The 24768-nt window shown below is 40.8% G+C and overlaps 1 protein-coding gene across 1 annotated transcript in view; it reads right to left on the reverse strand.

Annotated features, from left to right (window-relative positions):
• IPMK (inositol polyphosphate multikinase) overlaps positions 1-24768 on the reverse strand; it is a 103193-nt gene that overhangs the window by 13783 nt on the left and 64642 nt on the right. Inside the window, exon 5 of the mRNA XM_053692231.1 lies at positions 15138-15219. Within this exon, the coding sequence (XP_053548206.1) occupies positions 15138-15219 (82 nt within the window). The remainder of the gene's footprint in view (positions 1-15137; positions 15220-24768) is intronic.

Raw genomic sequence — 24768 nt, forward strand, 5'->3', positions numbered from 1 at the left:
GCTTAGACTTTGAAGTAACGTCTGCTGACCAGGACTTAAGCCATAGCGCCCTACGCGCCAAAATGGCAAAACCTGAATTCTTAGCCGTTAGCTTGGCTAAATGAAAAATGGCGTCAGAAATAGAGTTAGCTAATTTAAGAGCTTTAATCCTGTCTAGAACATCGTCTAACGGGGTCTCCACCTGTAGAGCCTCCTCAAGAGACTCAAACCAAAAAGCCGCTGCAGCAGTAACTGGGGCAATGCATGCAAGAGGCTGGAGAATAAAACCTTGATGTATAAAAATTTTCTTAAGGAGACCCTCCAATTTTTTATCCATAGGATCTAGGAAAGCACAACTGTCCTCGACGGGGATAGTTGTACGCTTAGCTAGGGTGGAGACTGCTCCCTCCACCTTAGGAACCGTCTGCCACGAGTCCCGTATGGTGGCATCTATGGGAAACATCTTTTTAAAAGCAGGAGGGGGAGAGAACGGCACACCTGGTCTATCCCATTCCTTAGTAATAATTTCCGAAAACCTCTTAGGGACTGGAAAAACATCAGTGTAAACAGGCACTGCAAAGTATTTGTCCATTTTACAAAATTTCTCTGGAACCACAATGGGGTCACAGTCATCCAGAGTCGCTAAAACCTCCCTAAGCAATAAGCGGAGGTGTTCAAGCTTAAATTTAAACGCTGTCATCTCAGAATCAGACTGAAGTAACGCCTTCCCTGAGTCTGAAATGTCACCCACAGATAGAAACTCACCTGCCTCGGCTTCTGAGCATTGTGAGGGTATATCGGACACAGGCAATAAAGCGTCAGAAAGTTCTGTATTAATTCTAGCCCCAGAGCTGTCTCACTTTCCTTGTAGCCCTGGCAGTTTGGAGAATACCTCTGTGAGGGCAGCGTTCATGTCCTGTAATGTAAAAGAATTAGAAGCGCTAGATGTACTTGGCGTCACTTGAGCGGGAGTTATAGGTTCTGACACATGGAAAGAGTTAGATGGCATAATCTCCCTCTTTTTAGTCAGAGAATCCCCTGGAGATAAATCTTTAAGCGCCATAATATGGTCTTTATAGTTTATAGAAATTTCAGTACATTTGGTACACATTCTAAGAGGGGGTTCCACAATGGCTTCCAAACATATTGAACAAGGAGTTTCCGCTATGTCAGACATGTTTAACAGACTAGTAATGAGACAAGCAAGCTTGGAAAACACTTTAATAAAGGTGAAAAAGCAATTAAACAAAAACGTTACTGTGCCTTTAAGAGAAAAAAACTAGCACTTAAACTGCAAAACAGTGAAAAAATACAGTAAAATCTTTGAAATTTTTACAGTATGTGTAAGGGACTAAAGCAACATTGCACCCACTTGCAAATGGATGATTAACCCCTTAGGCCCCAAACCGGATTGAAAAACGTTAAAAAAACTTTAAAAATCAATTGAGCACCATGCCACAGCTCTGCTGAGGCTCCTACCTGCCCTTAAATACGATTTTGTGCAGAAATAACCCCTTTGAAATGGTTCTCAGATGCCAGAGGACTCTTCTAGGGAAGCTGGATGTCTCAGTCTGTATTAAAACTGCACAGTTAGAGTGCTAAAATAGGCCCCTCCCACCATGTACTGGATGTCAGAAGGGCCTTAGGAAAATACTCCTGGGAGTATCTGACTAGCCATGTGGAAACTAGGCCCCAAATAAAGACTTATCTCCCTCAGAGAAAAAACGTCCTATTTATGAAATCATGTAAAAGTTTTGTCACTAAGCAATATGAATATTAACATGAGTATTACCCTGTTATGTAAGCATGATCCCAGTCGCTGTTAAATCACTGCATCAGGCTTACCTCAAATACACAGGCTCTGTCAGCATTTTCTAGAACTTATTCCTCTCTCTAGAAATAAAAATACTGAACATACCTCAAAGCAGGTAATCTGCAGGCCGTTCCCCCAACTGAAGTTTTCCCATATTCATCAGTTATGTGTGAGAACAGCAATGAACCTTAGTTACAAACCGCTAAGATCATCAAATCTCCAGGCAGAATTCTTCTTCTAATTTCTGCCTGAGAGAAAAACAGTACAACGCCGGTACCGTTTAAAAATAAACTCTTGATTGAAGGTAAAACTACACTAAGTCACCACATATCTCTTGATACTTCCTTTCTTGTCGAGAGTTGCAAGAGAATGACTGGGGGTGGCAGTTAAGGGAGGAGCTATATAGACAGCTCTGCTGTGGGTGTCGTCTTGCAACTTCCTGTTGGGAAGGAGAATATCCCACAAATAATGGATGAACCCATGGACTGGATACACCTTACAAGAGAATACACTCTTATAGTATCCCTTATCAGGCTTTAGTCCTACTTACAGGAGACACCCTCAATCGTATGAGGCAAGTCTGTTGCTCAGCTTAGGATATCTGCTGTTAATTTCTTTCCCAGGCTTCTCTGTCTCGATCTGTAAGGTTCGCGCGCGTTTGAAGTGTGGTATCGACTTTCTGGAGAATCTCTCAGACAGCAGCACAACTCCAGCATACAGTGTTTCACATACAGGTTCTCATATATATATTTTTTTGTAAACAACCCAAAGTGTTGATCTAGGCCCATTTTGGTATATTTCATGCCACAATATCACCCCCACCAAATGCAATCAAATAAAAAAATGTTCACTTTTTTACTAACTTTTTCAAACTTCAGGATTCTCAATTAAATAAATTACAAACAACTGGTGCAATTATGGCACAAATGATTGTAAATGCTTCTCTAGGATCCTCTTTGTTCAGAAATAGCAGACATATATGGCTTTGGTGTTGCTTTTTGGTAATTAGAAGGCCGCTAAATGCCGCTGCGCACCACACTTGTATTATGCCCAGCAGTGAAGGGGTTAACTAGGTCGCTTGTAGGGTTAATTTTAGCTTTAGTGTAGAGATCAGCCTCCCACCTGACATCCCATCCCCTGATCACTCCCTGACCCCCCTCAAACAGCTCTCTTCCCTCCCCACCTCACAATTGTCACCGCCATCTTAAGTACTGGCAGAAAAAAAGTCTGCCAGTACTAAAATAACAATTTATGTAAGAACTTACGTGATAAATTAATTTCTTTCATATTGGCAAGAGTCCATGAGCTAGTGACGTATGGGATATACAATCCTACCAGGAGGGGCAAAAATTCCCAAACCTCAAAATGCCTATAAATACACCACACCCACAATTCAGTTTAACGAATAGCCAAGTAGTGGGGTGATAAAGAAAGGAGTAAAAAGCATCAACAAAGGAAATTGGAAACAATTGTGCTTTATACAAAAAAAAATCATAACCACCAGAAAAATGGTGGGCCTCATGGACTCTTGCCAATATGAAAGAAATGAATTTATCAGGTAAGTTCTTACATAAATTATGTTTTGTTTCATGTAATTGGCCAGAGTCCATGAGCTAGTGACGTATGGGATAGCAATAGCCAAGATGTGGAACTCCACGCAAGAGTCACTAAAGAGGGAGGGATACAAATAAAAACAGCCATTTTTCGCTAAAAAAAATTAATCCACAAACCAAAATATAAGTTTATTCTCATGAATGAAAGGAAAAACTCAAAACATAAGCAGAAGAATCAAACTGAAACAGAAGCCTGAAGAACTTTTCTACCAAAAACTGCTTCCGAAGAAGCGAATACATCAAAACGGTAGAATTTAGTAAATGTATGCAAAGAAGACCAAGTTACTGCCTTGCAAATCTGATCAACTGAAGCTTCATTTTTAAAAGCCCACGAAGTAGAGACTGATCTAGTAGAATGAGCTGCAATTCTCTGAGACAGGACTTGACCCGACTCCAAATAAGCTTGATGAATCAAAAGCTTTAACCACGATGCCAAGGAAAGGAAAGTCTTCATGAAATCTTTAGTAGCTTCCACATAATATTTCAAAGCTCTTACCACATCCAAAGAATGTAAGGATCTCTCCAAAGAATTCTTATGATTAGGACACAGGGAAGGGACAACAATTTCTCTATTAATGTTGTTAGAATTCACAACTTTAGGTAAGAATTTAAATGAAGAAGTCCACAAAACCGCCTTATCCTGATGAAAAAATCAGAAAAGGAGATTCACAAGAAAGAGCAGATAATTCAGAAACTCTTCTAGCAGAAGAGATGGCCAAAAGAAACACTTTCTAAGAAAGTAGTTTAATGTCCAAAGAATGCATAGGGTCAAATGGAGGAGCCTGTAAAGTCTTCAAAACCAAATTAAGACTCCAAGGAGGAGAGATTGATTTAATGACAGGCTTTCTAGAAACAGATTTACGAGCCTGTAACATAGTATTAATCACTGAGTCAGAGAAACCTCTATGACTAAGCACTAGGTGTTCAATTTCCATACCTTCAAATTTAATTATTTGAGATCCTGATGGAAAAACGGACCTTGAGACAGAAGGTCCGGCCTTAATGGAAGTGGCCAAAGTTGGCAACTGGACATCCAAACAAGATCCGCATACCAAAACCTGTGAGGCCATGCTGGAGCTACCAGCAACACAAACGATTGTTCCATGATGATTTTGGAGATCACTCTGGAAGAAAAACTAGAGGCGAGAAAATATAAGCAGGTTGGTAACACCAAGGAAGCGTCAATGCATCCACTGCTTCCGCCTGAAGATCCCTGGACCTGGACAGGTACCTGGGAAGTTTCTTGTTTAGATGAGAAGCCATCAGATCTATTTCTGGAAGACCCCACATCTGAACAATCTGAGAAAACACATCTGGATGGAGGGACCACTCACCCGGATGTAAAGTCTGACGGCTGAGATAACCCGGTTCCCAATTGTCTACACCTGGGATATGTACCGCAGAAATTAGACAAGAGCTGGATTCCGCCCAAGAAAGTATCCAAGATACTTCTTTCATAGCTAGGGGACTGTGAGTCCCACCCTGAAGATTGACATATGCCACAGTTGTGATATTGTCTGTCTGAAAACAAAAATGAACGGTTCTCTCTTCAACAGAGGACAAATCTGAAGAGCCCTGAAAATTGCACGGAGTTCCAAAATATTGATAATAATAATAATCCTTTTGAGATTTTACCAAACCCCTTGTGCTGTCAGAGATCCCCAAACTGCTCCCCAACCTGAAAGACGCGCATCTGTTGTGATCACAGTCCAGGTTGGACAAACATAAGAGGCCCCTAGAACTATACGATGGTGATCTAACCACCAAGTCAGAGATAATCGAACATTCGGATTTAAGGAAATTAATTGTGATATCCTTGAATAATACCTGCACCATTGATTCAGCATACAAAGCTGGAGAGGTCTTATATGAAAACTAGCAAAGGGGATCGCTTCCGATGCTGCAGTCATGAGACCTAAAACTTCCATGCACATAGCTACTGAAGGGAATGATTGAGACTGAAGCTGAAACCAATTTTAATCGTCTCTTGTCTGTTAGAGACAGAGTCATGGACACTGAATCTATCTGGAAACCTAAAAAGGTGACCCTTGTCTGAGGAATCAAAGAACTTTTTGGTAAATTGATCCTCCAACCATGTCTTTGAAGAAACAACACCAGTTGATTCGTGTAAGATTCTGTAGAATGTAAAGACTGAGCTAGTACCAAGATATCGTCCAAAAAAGGAAACACTGCAATACCCCGTTCTCTGATTACAGAGAGTAGGGCACCGAGAACCTTTGAAAAGATTCTTGGAGCTGTCGCTAGGCCAAAAGGAAGAGCGACAAATTGGTAATGCTTGTCTAGAAAAGAGAATCTCAGAAACAGATAGTGATCTGGATGAATCGGAATATAAAGATATGCATCCTGTAAGTCTATTGTGGACATATAATGCCCTTGCTGAACAAAAGGCAGAATAGTCCTTATAGTCACCATTTTGAAAGTTGGTACTCTTACATAATGATTCAAAATTTTCAGATCCAGAACTGGTCTGAATGAATTTTCCTTTCTTTGGGACAACAAATAGATTTGAATAAAACCCCAGACCCTGTTCCTGAAACGGAACTGGCATGATTACCCCTGAAAGCGCCAGGTCTGAAACACACTTCAGGAAAGCCTGAGCCTTTACTGGATTTGCTGGGATGCGTGAGAAAATATCTTCTCACAGGAGGTCTTAATCTGAATCCTATTCCATACCCCTGACAGGCACTACTCAGAATCCATTGATTTTGAACAGAATTCGTCCAAACATCCTTGAAAAATCTTAATCTGCCCCCTACCAGCTGAGCTGGAATGAGGGCCGCACCTTCATGCAGACTTGGGGGCTGGCTTTGGTTTCTTAAACGGCTTGGATTTATTCCAATTTGAAGAAGGTTTCCAATTAGAAACAGATTCCTTGGGGGAAGGATTAGGTTTCTGTTCCTTAAATTTGTCGAAAGGAACGAAAACAGTTAGAAGCTTTAGATTTACCCTTAGGTCTTTTATGGTGAGGCAAAAAAAACTGCCTTCCCCCCAGTGACAGTTGAAATAAATGTATCCAACTGAGAACCAAATAACTTATTACCTTGGAAAGAAAGAGATAGCAATCTAGACTTAGAAGTAATGTCAGCATTCCAAGATTTAAGCCACAAAGCTAAAAATATAGATTTAACATCAATTTTGATATAAAAAAATGGCATCACAAATAAAATGATTAGCATGTTGAAGCAAGCGAACAATGCTAGACAAATCAGAATCAATTTCTTGTTGCGCTAAATTTTCCAACCAAAAAGTTGATGCAGCTGCAACATCAGCCAAAGAAATTGCAGGCCTGAGAAGATGACCAGAATATATATAGGCTTTCCTTAGATTAGATAGGAAACTTGAATCTTAAGGATTCTTAAAGGAAGTACTATCTTCCATAGGAATAGGAGTATGTTTAGCAAGAGTAAATATAGCCCCATCAACTTTGGGGATCTTTTCCCAAAACTCCAATGTAACTGCTGGCAAAGATTACAATTTTTTAAAACCTTGAAGAAGGAATAAAAGTACCACCAGGCCTATTCCATTCCTTAGAAATCATATCAGAAATAGCATCAGGAACTGGAAAAACCTCTGGAGTAACCACAGGAGGTTTATAAACAGAATGTAAACGTTTACTAGTTTTAATATCAAGAGGACTAGTTTCCTCAATATCCAATGTAATCAACACTTCCTTTAACAAAGAACGAATATACTCCATTTTAAATAAATAATAGATTTGTCAGTGTAAATATCTGAGGAAGGATCTTCTGAATCAGATAGATCCTCATCAGAGGAGGATAATTTAGTATGTTGTCAGTCATTTGAAATTTCATCAACTTTATGAGAAGTTTTAAAAGACCTTTTACGTTTATTAGAAGGCGGGACGGCAGACAAAGCCTTCTGAATAGAATCAGCAATACAATCTTAAATTCACATTTATATCTTGTGCATTAGATGTTAAAGGAACAACAACAGGCAATGCACTATTACTGATGTACACATTCTCTGCATGTAAAAGCTTATCATGACAACTATTACAAACCACATCTGGAAAAATAATCTCCACAAGTTTACAACAAATGCACTAACAGTGATTTCTGAGAAAGGATCAGATTGAGACATCTTGCACATGTAAGAGAAAAAAACATAAAGAAAAATGATCGATTTCCTTATATGGCAGTTTCAGTGGGAAAAAATGCAATCAGCATAGCCCTCTGATAGAGAAAAAAGGCAAGAGGCATATAGGAATGGGGTTTTAAATAATGAAAATATTTGGCACCAAGTATGACGCTCAACACAAACATAAAAAATGTTGGCGCTAACATCCGGAAATGACACTCGCGTCAAAGTCGTGTCATCAAACGTAACCGCGCCAAAAAATCTTGCGCCAAACATGACGCAATATACTTTGGCATTTTGCGACCTCGCTAGCCTAATTTTGCCCGCAAATTAAAAAGAACAGTCAATTAAAAACCTATACCCCAGGTAAGAAAAAAAAATTCCTAAAAAATGCATTTCCCAGATATGAAACTGACAGTCTGCAAAAGGAAATATACATAAACCTGACTCATGGTAAATATAAGTACAAGTACAATACATATATTTAGAACTTTATATTAATACATAAAGTCCCAAACCATAGCTGTGAGTGTCTTAAGTAATGAAAACATACTTGCCAAAAGACACCCATCCACATATAGCAGATAGCCAAACCAGTACTGAAACTGTTATTAGTAGAGGTAATGGAATATGAGAGTATATCGTCTATCTGAAAAGGGAGGTAGGAGATGAATCTCTACGACCGATAACAGAGAACCTATGAAATAGATCTCCCGTGAGGAAAACCATTGCATTCACATCCCTTTGACATTCACTGTACTCTGAGAGGAATCGAGCTTCAAAATACTGAGAAGCGCATATCAATGTAGAAAGTTCGTAAAACTGAATTGTGGGTGTGGTGAGGGGTGTATTTATAGGCATTTTGAGGTTTCACGATCGCTTCCACTGCTTGAAACTCCTGAGGAGTAAAGGGTACATCATTGGTCATTAAGTGACAGTTTTTGTAGGACGTACCCTAAACGTCCTTGATCATTACAGGGTTAATGGTACAAGACTATACTACCTTAGGAAGAAAGAGTAGTTGGTTCTCAGAAGCACCTTATACGGATAAGGGGTAATATTTAAAAAAAAAGCAAGCAGCTAGTGTCTGAGAACTCAGACACTCCTGGCTGAAGAGGTGCTCAAGTGGAACAGAACCTCCCAACAATTGAATTTCAAGCCCATGCATAGCATCAAAAAGTGAAGCCTGGAGGACCCTTAAAACCAGGTTGAGATTTCATGGTGGAGTAGCTGGTTTAATAACTAGTCTGATTTTGATCAAGGCCTGAACGAAGGTCTCAACGTCAGGGAGTTTGCGATTTTCTGCTGATACGAGAGACAAAAGCAGATATCGGACCCTTAAAAAGGGACATGAAGCCAAAATGTCTCTCTCATTCAGACAGAGCATACAATTTAAAATAAAATAAAAATTCCAAATTAACTTTCATTATCAAATTTGCTTTGTTTTCATTATTCTTTGTTGAAGAGATATCTAGATAGGTAGCATGCACATGTCTGGAGCACTACATTACAAGAAAAAGGGATGCCATCTAGTGCTCTTGCTAATGGACATTCTTGAAAAACTGCAGTTATTAAAGTGCTGCAGACATATGAACAATATTGAACATATCTTCTTGCTTTTCAACGATACCAAGAAAACAAAGAATATTTGATCAGAAGTAAATGGTAAAGTTGTTAAAATGGTATGTTATATCTGAATCATGACATTTATGGGGGATTTTATGTCCCTTCAAGAGAAATTGCTGATAAACCTTTCCCTAGACCGTCTAGAACTGTAGCACTAGTAATTTGAAAGGAATTCCAGCAGTATCCTCTAGCTTCCAACCAAGAAAAAAAAGGTTTTTCCAAACCGTGTGACATGTGCGCCTGGTCACAGGTGTTCTTGCCTGAATTAGAGTAACAAAAACTTGATCAGAAAACCCTCTTTGGGACAGGATTATGCATTTGATTGTCATGCCATTGAACTTAGCAATTTGAGATCCTGATAAAAGAAGGGGCCTTGTGAAAGAAGGCCCTTATGAGGTGGAAGATGCCATGGCAGACAGGACATACATTTGAATCAGATCTGCATACGAAGTCCTAAAGGCCACGCCGGAACAACCAGAATTACTGGAGCTCTATCCGGTTTTTATCCTGGCTATGGAATGACCAGAGAACTACTAAAAGGCATCTATAAGTAATATCTGAGGATCTCGAAATCTGCTTATACAGGAGCAGCTTGTCACTACGAGATCTATGTATCAATATCTGCTCAAATACCTCCTATTTCAGAGACTATTCCCCGGGTTAAGCTACTGGCGCCTGAGAAAGTATGCTTCCCAACTATTCACTCCCAGGATGTGACTAGCCAATATCATGCATTGATTGTGAGAAAGTGGGTTACTTCCTTAATCAACAAGGAACTTTCTGCTCCGCCTTGACGACTGATGTAAGCCACTGCCGTGACATTATCCGATTGAAATCTTAGAAAGGATTCCTGCCTTAGACTCCAAAATTGTGATTGGTAACCTTGCTTTCTGAGAACAACAAACTCCATAAAAACCCTCTGGGACCCCAGGCCACACCCAACTGGAGAGTCTTTCACCGTTTCAGCAACTGCCTCGTTTGGAAGTCCAGTAAGAACTTCTGAGACAGATCCATGTAATTTCTGTTCCGCAGATGCAAAATTCTCAACTGGAGTGGATACAGATGGAATCTGGCAAAATTAACTGCATCTGAAACCACTACCATGAAGCCTATCACTTCCGTTCAATCGAGCTACTGAAAGAAGCAAAAAGTAGAATGACACATTAATTCTGTAACTTGAGTCTGCGTTCTGTCAGACTGCTTAATTGATACTGAATCTATTATAGAACACAGGAAAAACATCTTGGTCTGAGGGGGTAAGGAGCACTTCTGAAGATTGTGGAGCAACTGGGAGACCCTTGTGTTTATTGTCCCTTGCAAATTGGAGGGAGGGAATGCCATCTAGGTACAGAACCACTGCAATCAATTCAGAAGTCACTATAGATAATAGCGCTCAAAGAACTTTTGTTAAAAAATTCTGGGTGCATTTGCTAGACCAAAGGGAAGCACCACAAAAAGATAATGCTTGGTTAGGAAAAGGCAAATCTCAGGAATTTGATACTCCTGAACTAAAGGAAAGTTAGTACTTTCAAAAATTTGCTTAGGGTTTTGAGCTCCAATATAGGCAGAAAAGTACTATTCTTCCGTGGAACTATGAACAGATTGAAGTAGAACCACAGACTATGTTCCACGACAGTATATGGAACAATCACTTCCAGATCTTTTATACAAGCCAAGGCAGATTTGGCCTTGGAGGGATCTTAAGGAACATAAACCCCTTAATGACCAGAGCACTTTCCATTTTCTGTTAGTTTGGGAACAAGGTTATTTTTACATTTTTGCTGGGTTTGTGTTTAGCTGAAATTTTCCTCTTACTCATTTACTGTACCCACACATTATATACCGTTTTTCTCGCCATTAAAAAGACTTTCTAAACATACCATTATGTTCATCATATCTTATAATTTACTATAAAACAAATTACAAAATAGGAGGAAAAAATGGAAAAACACACTTTTTCTAACTTTGACCCCAAAAATCTGTTACACATCTACAACCACCAAAAAACAACCATGCTAAATTAGTTTAATTTTGTCCTGAGTTTAGAAATAAACAATGTTTACATGTTCTTTGCTTTTTTTCCAAGTTATAGGGCAATACATACAAGTAGCACTTTGCTATTTCCAAACCACTTTATTTCAAAATTAGCGCTAGTTTCATTGGAACACTGATATCTTTCAGGAATCCCTGAATATTCCTTGACATGTATATATTTTTTTTAGAAGAAATCCCAAAGTATTGATCTAGGCCCATTTTGGTATATTTCATGCCACCATTTCACCGCCAAATGCGAATAAAAAAATAATTGTTCACTTTTTCACAAATTTTTCCACAAACTTTCGGTTTCTCACTGAAATTATTTACAAACAACTTGTGCAATTATGTCATAAATGGTTGTAAATGCTTCTCTGGGATCCCCTTTGTTCAGAAATAGCAGACATAGAAGGCTGCTAAATGCCGCTGTGCACCACACGTGTATTATGCCCAGCAGCGAAGGGGTTAATTAGGGAGCTTGTGGGGAGTTTGTAGGGTTAATTTTAGCTTTAGTGTAATAGACAACCCAAAGTATTGATCTAGGCCCATTTTGGTATATTTCATGCCGCCAAATGCGATCAAATAAAAAAATGTTTTCACTTTTTCACAAACTTTAGGTTTCTCTGAAATTATTTACAAACAGCTTGTGCAATTATAGCACAAATGGTTGTAAATGCTTCTCTGGGATCCCGTTTGTTCAGAAATAGCAGACATATGGCTTTGGCGTTGCTGTTTGGTAATTAAAAGGCCACTAAATGCCGCTGCGCATCACACGTGTATTATGTCTAGCCATGAAGGGGTTAATTAGGTAGCTTGTAGGGAGCTTGCAGAGTTAATTTTAGCTTTAGTGTAAAAATCAACCTCCCACCTGACACATCCCAAACAGCTCCCTTCCCTCCCCCACAATTGTCCCCGCCATTTTAAGTACTGGCAGAAAGTCTGCCAGTACTAAAATAAAAAAAGGTATCTGAATTTTTTTAAACATTTTTAGCATATTTACATTTGATGCTGTGTAGGATCCCCCCCCCATAGCCCCCAACTTCCCTGATCCCCCCCTCAAACAGCTCTCTAACCCTCCCCCTCTGCCTTATTGGGAGCCATCTTGGGTACTGTTTTTTTCTGTAGTGTAGCTTCTCCCCCCCCCCAGACCAACCCCCACCCCCTCCTGCCTGATCATTTTTTTCAGCTTGCCTCCCCCCCCTTTTCACTAAAAAAAAATTCTGTAGTGTAGCGGTTCCCGCCTGCCCCCCGTGCATCAGTGCGCGCCTCCGGCTACCCCCACCCACGATCCCGCCCCCCTCCACATCACAGGGCCCATCGATGGCCGCCCACCCGCCTTAGCTCCCGCCCACCGATACCGGCCATCGATGTCCGATGCAGAGAGGGTCAAAGAGTGGCTCTCATTGCATCGGATGGCCAAGGAGGGTTATAGCAGGATGCCTCGCTATCGAGGCATCACTGCAATAACCGGAAAGCGTCTGGAAGCAATCAGGATCGCTTCCACCGCTTTCCCAGACCGACGACGTGCAGGGTACGTCCTTGGTCGTTAATGGTATTTTTTTGGAGGACATACCCTGCACGTCGTCGGTCATTAAGGGGTTAAGCAAGAGGAATCTACCTCAAGGAGATCTTGTTCTAAAGTCTATATAGGACCCTTGGGATATATGAGGTTTAACACCCAAGAATCCTGAACCAACTTTTCCCAGACCTCCTAAAAATGGTTTAATCTTCCCCCTAGTATTGTGAATATGATAGTGAAAGACAGCACCTATTTTCCTTCTGGGGCACGGGAAAAGGGTTAGCCAGACCCCAATGTATATCCAAGAAAAAGTATTTTTCCAGCCACCAGTTAAACTTTAAAAGACCTTTATTCATTTCTTACAGGGTCCATCATATCAACAACGTTTCAAACCTATGCCAGGTTCTTAATCATGTCTCAGACATGATTAAGAACCTGGCATAGGTTTGAAACGTTGTTGATATGATGGACCCTGTAAGAAATGAATAAAGGTCTTTTTAAAGTTTAACTGGTGGCTGGAAAAATACTTTTTCTTAATCTTCCCCCTACCAGAATGTCATCTTGCTTGAGGCCGCACCTTCATGCAGACTGAGGCGAGAGCAGGTTTCTTTGACAGTTTTGACTTTGCCCAGGAAGAGCTGGGCTTCCATGAGGTTTTATAAGTATCTGTCCGCTGAGTAGAATTGAAGGAATTTTTTTGGTTCTTAGACTGATGATAGGATAGAAAACATCCAGGAGACCTAACCCTGACTTTATCCTTTTTATCTTGTGGTAGGAAAGCTTCCTCATATTCAGTACCATAGCAATAATTGGGGCAAACATAATCTTCACTTGAAAGGGAAGAGGCATGTCTTTTTGTTTTCTTTAGAAACCATGTCTGCAGACAATGCACTATAATCAGGTTAAGCTCAGATAAGTAATCTGGTGCCAAAATGTTAACCCCTGCTGTCCCAGGGAAAATTTGGTATGTTCTGATTTTTACAAAATGTCTTCCAAATTCAAATCTGAAGAGCAAAGGAAGCTGCAGCTGACAAGACTGGCACTCTGATGTGTGAGATACCTATTTCGGTAAATTTAAATATACACTATATTTGTTTTTTTTTAAGTTTTTACAAAATTGTCAAAAAGGTGTTGTCAATGTTATTTCATGTATGTTTCTGTGTCCCCAGTCTATGTGAATCATGTTTACATGTCCATTTTAATAGCCTGTGAGCAATGCATTGTTCTTACCTGTCAGCACCTTTGCCTACCGGAGCTGCAGAAGACTGCTTCCAGCAGACGGAACACCCAAGGCAGTGCAAGTACAGTCCCAAGGAAATAAGGAACAGCATAATGTAGACAAGGTATTTGACAGACACAAACAATGAAGGAAGATAATCACTGCCTGGCTGAACTACTGTATTCCCCTCTTATTCTTAGTCACTTTGAGGGGAAAAATAGGTCTCAGATCAGCTAGAGATTCCCGATCAAAGGCATAAAGATCAGGAAGCCCTTCTGATTTCACCTCACTCCTTGCTGGAGCAAAAAAAATAAAATAAAAAAATAAAAATGTAGTTTTACAGGGGAATAGGAGGAAATAAAAACTCTGCTATGTTAGGTGTTTATGCCTTCTAGTGGATTGGAGTTTAATCCCTCATGTGATGTCTTATGGACTCTCACCATCTTCTGAAAAAGAAAAATCTGCAGATCAACTTATTGCATATCCTCACATGTAAGTACTTAACCATTTTCAGCTATAATCTAGGACATGAGTGCCATCCACTGTTATCTGCTAAGGGTGTCACATTTTTATGGATGTACATACAGGTGGGCTGGATACATTAAAAGTCAATAAAATATAAACACGTAATATCTACTAATTCCCAGTTCTGTTCATCTGGTTCCTGCATCCGAATGAGCATTTTAACTTGCGCCTTGTTTAACACTGAACGAAAACAATATGATTAAAAAGGGATTTGAAAGTTAATATATAAGGTGTTAAAAGTAAAAGCAACCATTTTTTTTATTATTATTTAAAAACACACAAGGATAAGAAAGAAGAAACAGAAATAAAATTCACTTTATTACCGTTCCAGCTGTATGATATAGCAAGTGGTGCAGGAGGATATTTCCAGCTTAATCTAACCAAAGGTAAAACTAAGATGACTAAGGTGTAGACTGTACCTTTAATTTTTAATCAATAAGTGATTTAAGGCCTGATATTAAATTATACAGAAGGCTCACAAATACTTTGAATACTTACAACTGAAAATTATAAGGGTTGCTTACAAAGTACTTCAATAAATAGAATTAGTTTGTAACGTTTTTGTTTTTTCCCCTCTTCTTTCTGCAGCCCAGAACTGAATATACGTTTATTTACAGTTCATTTTATAGCAGGAAACGTTTTGATGAGTTTCAAATTCCAAAAAATATGAATTCAAAATAAGCTACTCACCATTCTTTATGGTTTCCTTGGTTAAGTTTCTTCCATAGTGTTGGTTGTGCGTTTCATATGTATCAGCATGAACATCTAAAACCTACAGGGGAAAAAAAAAAAATATTTTGTATGCATCTCATATCATAGTATGGTGAGTGAAGGGATTACTAAACATGGGTTGTGTGTGAATTAGTTAATAAAAGAACTGTATATATAAATGAAGACAGAGTTTACACAAGAAAGGTGATCAAGCTGAATCACACAAGACCTGATTTTTCTGGACATTGTATACTAGGGATGTGCAATATATAGTTGGTTTACTAAATAAATGCCAAAAATGTCCACGTCTGCAACATTCAGCTCTTTGCAAATCCAGCTATTTCTGGGTTTCACTTTTGTATGAATATATACAGTGTATATATCCAGGGCCGTAAAAAGTGAAAGGGCCATAATAACCAAATGTTGAAACACTTGAAAGTGATTAAGCATAGCTGTAAAAAGCGGACTAGAAAATATCACCTGAACATCTCTATGTAAAAAAGAAAGATATTTTACCTCAAAAGTTTCTCAGTAGCCACATCCCAATGTAAAGGACTTCTAAGCAACATATCAGTATGTCTGTCCAGGGACAGCGGAAGGAGCGAGCTTACGTGCACACTCCTCTTCTTTCCCTATTCAGTGTAAGGAAGTTTACAATAAAATCTCATGAGAGTTAAGTCAAATCTCATGAGATTACAGTAAAAGAGTTCATGACCTCAGCATTATTGATGCTGATTGGCTGCTGTTCATTTTATTCATTTTTTTTAATTATTTTTTTTTACCTGCAGCTGAGCAACAGCTGGGTATAACTTTTTACACAGAATTTACTCTGCTGAGCTGAGGAGATTGTGAGGTAAAATATCGTCCTTTTTTACATAGAGATGCTCAGGTGATATTTTCCTGTCAGCTTTTTACAGTTATACTGCATCAGTTTCAAGAGATTTAGCATAGGAGTATTATGTCCCTTTAAATGCTGCAGACGGAAGACATTTTTGTCATTCCATCATTCATATGAAAAAGCAGTAAATAGTGTTAAAGGGACATTAAACCCATTATTTTTATTTTATGATTTGGGTAGAAAACTGGAACGTTGTTTAAAACGATATGCTCCATTATCTAACTTTGCTTCATTCTCTTGGTGTCCTTTCCTGAAGGAGCAGTATGCAATACTGGGATCTAGCTAAACACAAACTTTGTTTTTCTTTTTTAAAGAACATAGAAAAAAAAAGAAAATTTATGCTTACCTGATAAATTTCTTTTTTGACACGATGAGCCCACGGATCATCTTAATTACTAATGGGATATTCACCTCCTGGTCAGCAGGAGGAGGCAAAGAGCACCACAGCAGAGCTGTTAAATAGCTCCTCCCTTCCCTCCCACTCCAGTCATTCGACCGAAGTTAGGAAGAGAAAGGAAAAGCCAAGGTGCAGAGGAGGTTTACAATAACCCACAACCTGTCTAAAAGAACAGGGCGGGCCGTGGACTCATCGTGTCAAAAAAGAAATACATTTATCAGGTAAGCATAAATTTTCTTTTCTTTGTTAAGACACGATGAGTCCACAGATCTAAATTACTAATGGGATTCAATACCCAAGCTAGAGTACACAGATGATACAGGAGGGACAAGACAGGAAACCTAAAACGGAAGGCACCACTGCTAGAATAACCTCTCTCTCAAAAGCGGCCTCAGCCGAGGCAAAATTGACAACTTTGTAAAATTTTGAAAAAATGTGAAGGGAGGACTGAGTTGAAGCCTTGCAAATCTGTTCCACAGAAGCTTCATTTTTTTTTTTAATGCCCATGAGGAAGCAACAGCCCTCGTGGAATGAGCCGTAATCCTCACGTGAGGCTGCTGTCCAGCAGTCTCACAAACCAAAACGTATGATACTCTTCAGCCAAAAAGAAAGAATTAGCCGTAACGCTCTGTCCCTTACGTTTTCCTGAGAAAATCACAACAAAGAAGACTGACGAAAGTCCTTAGTCGCCTGCAGGAAAAACTTCAAAGCACGGACCCCATCCAAATTGTGTAGGAGACGTTCCTTCTAAGAAGAAGGATTATGACAAAAGGACGGAACAACAATCTCTTGAATAAAGTTCCGATTAGAAAACAATCTTAGGAAAAAATTGCTATTTTAATACATAAAACTACCTTATCCGAATTGAAAATAAAGGTAAGGAGACATACTGCAATGCCGAGAACTCTTGACACTCTTCGAGTAGAAGTAGCAGAACTCTTGACACTCTTCGAGTAGAAGTAGCAGCCAAGAGAAATAAAACCTTTCCAAGATAATACCACAATATCTAAGGAGTGCATAGGCTCAAACGGAGCGCCCCTTGATAACTAAATTAAGACTCCATGGAGGAGTAACTGGTTTGAACACCGGCCCGATCCTGACCAAGGCCTGGTAAAAAGATTGAACATCTGCCAGACGTTTGTGCAAAAAAAATTAGATAAGGTCATTAAGCCTTTCTCCAAACCCTCTTGGAGAAAAGACAAAATCTTAGGAATCCTAACTCTACTCCATGAGTAGCCCTCAGATTCACACCAATAGAGATATTTACGCCATATCTTATGGCAAATCTTCTTAGTTACAGGTTTACGAGACTGAAATATGGTCTCTATGACGAGTCCGAAAAAAACCTCGCTTGGATAGAATTAAGCGTTCAATCTCCAAACAGACAGCTTCAGAGAAAACTCGATTTGGGTGAAGAAAGGGCCCTTGAATTAGAAGGTCCTTCCTCAACGGAAGTTTTCAAGGCGGTAGAAATGACGTGTCCACCAGATCTGCATACCAAATCCTGCTAGGCCAAGCAGGAGCAATGTGGATCACCTATGTCCTCTCCTGCTTGATTTGAGCACTAACCCAGGAAGAAGCTCCAACGGAGAAAATATGTATATTAAAGAGAAGATCCAAGGAACCACCAGAGCATCTAATAGTTCCGCCTGGGAATCCCTGGACCACAATCCGAATTCCGGGAGCTTGGCATTCTGTCAGGATGCCAAAAGATCTAATTTCGGCCGAACCCACCTGAGAATCAGGCTGGAGAACACTTCCGGATGGAGTTCCAACTCCCCCGGATGAAAGGTCTGCCTGCTCAGGAAGTTCGCCTCCCAGTTTCCACTCCTGGGATATGGGTCGCCGACAGGCAACAAGAATGGACCTTCGCCCACCTATTGGTTACCTCAGTCATAGCTAAAAAAATCCTCTTTCCTTCATGATGACTGATGCAAGTCACTTAAGTTATATTGTCCGACTGGAACCTGATAAACTGGACCGAGGCTAACTGGGACAAGGTCAGAAGATTGTATGTCTCAGAGGAAACTAGGGCTTCTATAGTCTTACATCTGATGGAAGACTTAGGTTCCTCCATTGCCCTGCCTTATTCTTTTTCTTTGGCCTCCTCCATTTCTCCAAAATAAAATAAAGAACATTGGCATTTTATCAAGTTAACGACAAATGAGGATTTGCAGGCAAGATACGCCCTAAATATTTTTCCCTGTATATGGGTTATAAAAAAAAAAAAAAAAAACCACACCTCTCCCTTCATCATGACATTTTAGCCGACACAAAACAAGGCGGGGAAAACATAGAATTATCATTTGAACTTTAACTAGACAGGCACTACTGAGTAGACATAGTAGATCCCTAGCAATTTTCTCCCATCCAAACTCTTAATGGGATTCAAGAGGCATAGGTTTTATTAAACAGCAGTGATGGGTCTTAATACTACAGTGTTTATCCAAGCGGATGTCTCTGCAGCTATCACAACATCTTATGTTTTCATCAAGCACTTGAGAAACAGATATAATTTATTTAATATGAACGTCAGAGAGTGAGTCTATATGACAGCCTGCTGCTTTCCAATCAGGGAACAAAATGCTTCAGCTTCACTGGGTGCACATTTTAATACAATAATAAAAAAATCAAAGCTGTTTAATTCTGTTATTCTTGCAACAGGCTGTATATTGTGGGATTATAGGATTCCGGTTTTAAGATTCCGGTTCATCATTTAATCATTCTAAATCAATGTTTAATTCAGGGAACAGCTATAGTAGCTGGTTGATTATAACTAACTGTCAAGAAGCAAACACACCTGGACACAAGCAATTTAAATAATTTATAAGTATCAACTCGCAGAAGCAATATTAGTGCTTATAAAATTAACCAGAGATCACATCTCCAGTTACATTTTTTAAATGAGCCCCAAATGCCCCAAGAAGTGTGTATTTTATTATAAAAACAGAATTTATGCTTACCTGATAAATTACTTTTTCTTGTGGTGTATCCAGTCCACGGATTCATCCTTGTGGGATATTCTCCTTCCTAACAGGAAGTGGCAAAGAGAGCACACAGCAGAGCTGTCCATATAGCTCCCCCTCTAGCTCCACCCCCCAGTCATTCGACCGGAGGTTAGGAAGAAAAAGGAGAAACCATAGGGTGCAGTGGTGACTGTAGTTTAAACAAAAAGATCTACCTGACTTAATAGCCAGGGCGGGCCGTGGACTGGATACACCACAAGAGAAAGTAATTTATCAGGTAAGCATAAATTCTGTTTTCTCTTGTAAGGTGTATCCAGTCCACAGATTCATTCTTTACTTGTGGGATACCAATACCAAAGCTTTAGGACACGGATGAAGGGAGGGAACAAGACAGGTACCTTAAAACGGAAGGCACCACTGCTTGTAAAACCTCTCTACCAAAAACAGCCTCCGAAGAAGCAAAAGTATCGAATTTGTAAAATTTGGAAAAAGTATGCAGCGAAGACCAAGTCGCTGCCTTACAAATCTGTTCAACAGAAGCCTTATTTTTAAAAGCCCATGTGGAAGCCACTGCTCTGGTAGAATGAGCAGTAATTGTTTCAGGAGGCTGCTGGCCAGCAGTCTCATAGGCCAGATGGATGATGCTTTTTAGCCAAAAGGAAAGAGGTAGCAGTCGCCTTCTGACCTCTCCTCTTACCAGAATAGATGACAAACAATGAAGTTGTTTGTCTGAAATCCTTAGTTGCTTGTAAATAGAACTTTAAAGCACGAACCACATTGAGACTGTGTAACAGACGTTCCTTCTTCGAAGAAGGATTAGGACACAGAGAAGGCACAACAATTTCCTGATTAATATTCTTATTAGACACAACCTTAGGAAGAAAACCGGGTTTGGTACGCAAAACTACCTTATCTGCGTGGAACACCAAGTAAGGCGAGTCACACTGCAGATAACTCTGAAACTCTTCGAGCAGAAGAGATAGCTACCAAAAACAAAACTTTCCAAGATAAAAGTTTAATATCTATGGAATGTAAAGGTTCAAACGGAACCCCTTGCAGAACTGAAAGAACTAAAATCAGACTCCATGGCGGAGCCACAGGTCTATAAACAGGCTTGATTCTGACTAAAGCCTGATTAAACGCTTGAACGTCTGGTACCTCTGCCAGACGTTTGTGTAAAAGAATAGACAAAGCAGATATCTGGCCTTTTAAGGAACTAGCTGATAATCCTTTCTCCAATCCTTCTTGGAGAAAGGACAATATCCTGGGAATCCTAATCTTACTCCATGAGTAACCCTTGGATTCGCACCAACAAAGATATTTTCGCCAAATCTTATGGTAGATTTTCCTGGTGACAGGCTTTCTAGCCTGAATCAGGGTATTGATAACCGACTCAGAGAAACCACGCTTAGATAGAATTAGGCGTTCAATCTCCAAGCAGTCAGACGCAGAGAAATTAGATTTGGATGTTTGAAAAGACCTTGAAATAGAAGGTCCTGCCTCATTGGCAGAGTCCATGGTGGAACGGATGACATGTCCACTAGGTCTGCATACCAAGTCCTGCGTGGCCACGCAGGCACTATTAGAATCACCGACGCCCTCTCCTGCTTGATTCTGGCAACCAGACGAGGAAGGAGAGGACACGGTGGAAACACATAGGACAGATTGAAGGACCAAGACGCTGCTAGAGCATCTATCAACACCGCCTGGGGATCCTGGGACCTGGACCCGTAAAGAGGAAGTTTGGTTTTCTGACGGGACGCCATCAGATCCAATTCTGGAGTGCCCCATAGCTGAGTCAGCTGGGCAAATACCTCCGGTGGAGTTCCCACTCCCCCGGATGAAAAGTCTGACGACTTAGAAAATCCGCTTCCCAGTTGTCTACTCCTGGGATGTGAATTGCTGAGAGGTGGCAAGAGTGATCCTCCGCCCACCTGATTATTTTGGTTACTTCCATCATTGCTAGGGGACTCCTTGTTCCCCCTTGATGATTGATGTAAGCTACAGTCGTGATGTTGTCCGACTGAAATCTGATGAATTTGGCCACAGCTAGCTGAGGCCATGCCTGAAGAGCGTTGAATATCGCCCTCAGTTCCAGAATGTTTATCGGGAGAAGAGCTTCTTCCCGAGACCATAAGCCCTGAGCTTTCAGGGAGTCCCAGACAGCACCCCAGCCCAACAGACTGGCGTTGGTCGTTACGATGATCCACTCTGGTCTGCGGAAACACATTCCCTGAGACAACCACCAGAGAAGAGAATCTCTGGTCCCCTGGTCCAACTGTATTTGAGGAGACAAATCTGCATAATCCCCATTCCACTGTTTGAGCATGCATAGTTGCAGTGGTCTGAGGTGTATCCGTGCAAAAGGGACTATGTCCATTGCCGCTACCATTAGTCAGATTGTCTCCATGCACTGAGCTACAGACAGCCGAGGAATGGAATGAAGAGCTCGGCAAGTAGTTAAAGAGTTTTAACTTTCTGACCTCCGTCAGAAATATTTTCATTTCTACCGAGTCTATTAGTGTTCCTAGGAAGGGAACTCTTGTGAGGGGGGAAGGAGAGAGAGAATTCTTTTTGATGTTCACTTTCCACCCGTGAGACCTCAGAAAGGCCACTACGATTTCCGTGTCAGACTTGGCTCTTTGGAAAGTTGACGCCTGAATTAAGATGTCGTCTAGATAAGGCGCCACTGCTATGCCCCGCGGTCTTAGCACCGCCAGGAGGGACCCTAGCACCTTTGTGAAAATTCTGGGAGCAGTGGCCAACCCGAAAGGGAGAGCCACAAACTGAAAATGCTTGTCCAGAAAGGCAAACCTGAGAAACTGGTGATGATCTTTGTGGATAGGAATGTGTAGATACGCATCCTTTAGATCCACGGTAGTCATATATTAACCCTCCTGGATCATTGGTAAGATTGTCCGAATGGTCTCCATCTTGAATGATGGGACTCTGAGGAATTTGTTTAGAATTCTGAGATCCAGGATTGGTATGAAAGTTCCTTCTTTTTTGGGAACCACAAACAGGTTTGAGTAAAACCCCAGCCCTTGTTCCGCAATTGGAACTGGGTCTTCTACACAGCGTAAGAACACCTCTTTCTTTGTCGTGTCTGTAGACAGACGAGAAATATGGAACCTTCCCCTTGGAGGGGAGTCCTTGAATTCTAGAAGATATCCCTGGGATACAATCTCTAAGGCCCAGGGATCGTGTACATCTCTTGCCCAGGCCTGAGCGAAGAGAGAGAGTCTGCCCCCTACTAGGTCCGATCCCGGATCGGGGGCAACCCCTTCATGCTGTCTTGGAGGCAGCTGCAGGCTTCTTGGCCTGTTTACCCTTGTTCCAGCCCTGGTAAGGTTTCCAGGCTGCCCTGGGTTGTGAAGTGTTACCCTCTTTTGCTTTGCAGCAGGGGAGGATGAAGCGAGACCGCTCCTGAAATTTCGAAAGGAACGAAAATTATTTTGTTTGTTCTTTGTCTTAAAGGACTTGTCCTGAGGGAGAGCATGGCCTTTTCCCCCAGTGATTTCTGAGATAATCTCTTTCAATTCAGGCCCGAAAAGGGTCTTTCCTTTGAAAGGGATGTTCAGCAGTTTGGATTTTGACGACACATCGGCCGACCAGGACTTGAGCCAGAGCGCCCTGCGCGCCAAAATGGCGAAACCTGAATTCTTTGCCGCTAACTTAGCTAGTTGGAAAGCGGCATCTGTGATAAAAGAATTAGCCAGCTTAAGAGCCTTAATTCTGTCCATAATATCCTCATATGAGGTCTCCGTCTGGAGCGCATCTTCCAGCAAGTCGAACCAGAAAGCAGCTGCAGTAGTTACAGGAACAATGCACGCTATAGGTTGGAGACGAAAACCTTGATGAACAAAAATTTTCTTAAGTAAACCCTCTAACTTTGTATCCATAGGGTCTTTAAAAGCACAACTGTACTCAATTGGTATGGTTGTGCGTTTAGCAAGTGAAGAAACAGCCCCCTCCACCTTAGGGACCGTCTGCCACGAGTCCCGCGTGGTGTCAGATATGGGGAACATTTTCTTAAAAACAGGAGGGGGAACAAACGGAATACCTGGTCTATCCCACTCCCTAGTTACTATATCCGCAATCCTCTTAGGGACCGGGAACACATCAGTGTAAACAGGAACTTCTAGGTACTTGTCCATTTTACACAATTTCTCTGGAACCACCAAAGGGTCACAGTCATCCAGAGTAACTAATACCTCCCTGAGTAATAAACGGAGGTGTTCTAGTTTAAATTTAAAAGCCAACGTATCTGAGTCTGTCTGAGGAGCAACCTTTCCCGAATCAGAAATTTCTCCCTCAGACAGCACATCCCTCGCCCCCATTTCAGAGCGTTGTGAGTGTATATCGGATACGGCTACTAAAGCGTCAGAATGCTCATTATCTGTTCTTAAAACAGAGCTATCACGCTTTGCAGGTAACACGGGCAGCTTAGATAAAAATACTGAGAGGGTATTATCCATAACTGCCGCCAAATCTTGTAAGGTAAAAGAGTTAGACATGCTAGGCGTCGCTTGAGCGGGCGTAACTGGTTGTGACATTTGGGGCGAGGTCAACGGGCTAACCTCATTACCTTCTGTCTGAGAATCATCTTGGGCCACATTTTTAAGTGCAACAATATGGTCTTTAAAATGTATAGACATATCAGTACACGTGGGACACATTTTGAGAGGGGGTTCCACCATGGCTTCTAAACACATTGAACAAGGATTTTCCTTGGTGACAGACATGTTTAACAGACTAGTAGTAAGACAAACAGGCTTAGAAATCACATTAATCAAGAAAAAACACACTTTGCAAAAAAACGTTACTGTGCCTTTAAGTAATAAAAAAGGCACCAAACTTTCTGAAATTTTCACAGTATGTACCTAAAGCATTGGTATGATTGCACAACTATCAAAAAAAAAAAAATCGATTAACCCCTTAATGCCCAAACCGGATCAATAGTAAGCTAACAGACCGGTTAAAACAAATTTAGCACCTTGCCACAGCTCTGCTGTGGCCCTACCTTCCCTTAGGAGTCGGATTTATGGGGAAAAAGCTTCTTATGGGTCCTCAAACTGTAGCAGGAGCCACCATGTGAACACAGCCTGAAGATCTAGTCAATCTAACCGCGCATCTGAGGCGCAAAATTAGGCCCCTCCCACCTTACTCCGGTGCTGTGAGGCCTAAAGAAACACTCCTAGGAGTTATAATATTAGCCATGTGGGTAACAACCCCTGAAAGAAACCCAAAGGGACCTTCTAAGTGTCTCAAAAACGATATTTATAAGTAAAAACCGTTTGCCATAAAAAAGTGTCAACCCATAAAATAGTGTCAACCAGCATAAATTAG

The sequence above is a fragment of the Bombina bombina genome, chromosome 9 (genome assembly GCF_027579735.1).
Source record: "Bombina bombina isolate aBomBom1 chromosome 9, aBomBom1.pri, whole genome shotgun sequence".
In the NCBI taxonomy this organism is placed as follows: Eukaryota; Metazoa; Chordata; class Amphibia; order Anura; family Bombinatoridae; genus Bombina; species Bombina bombina.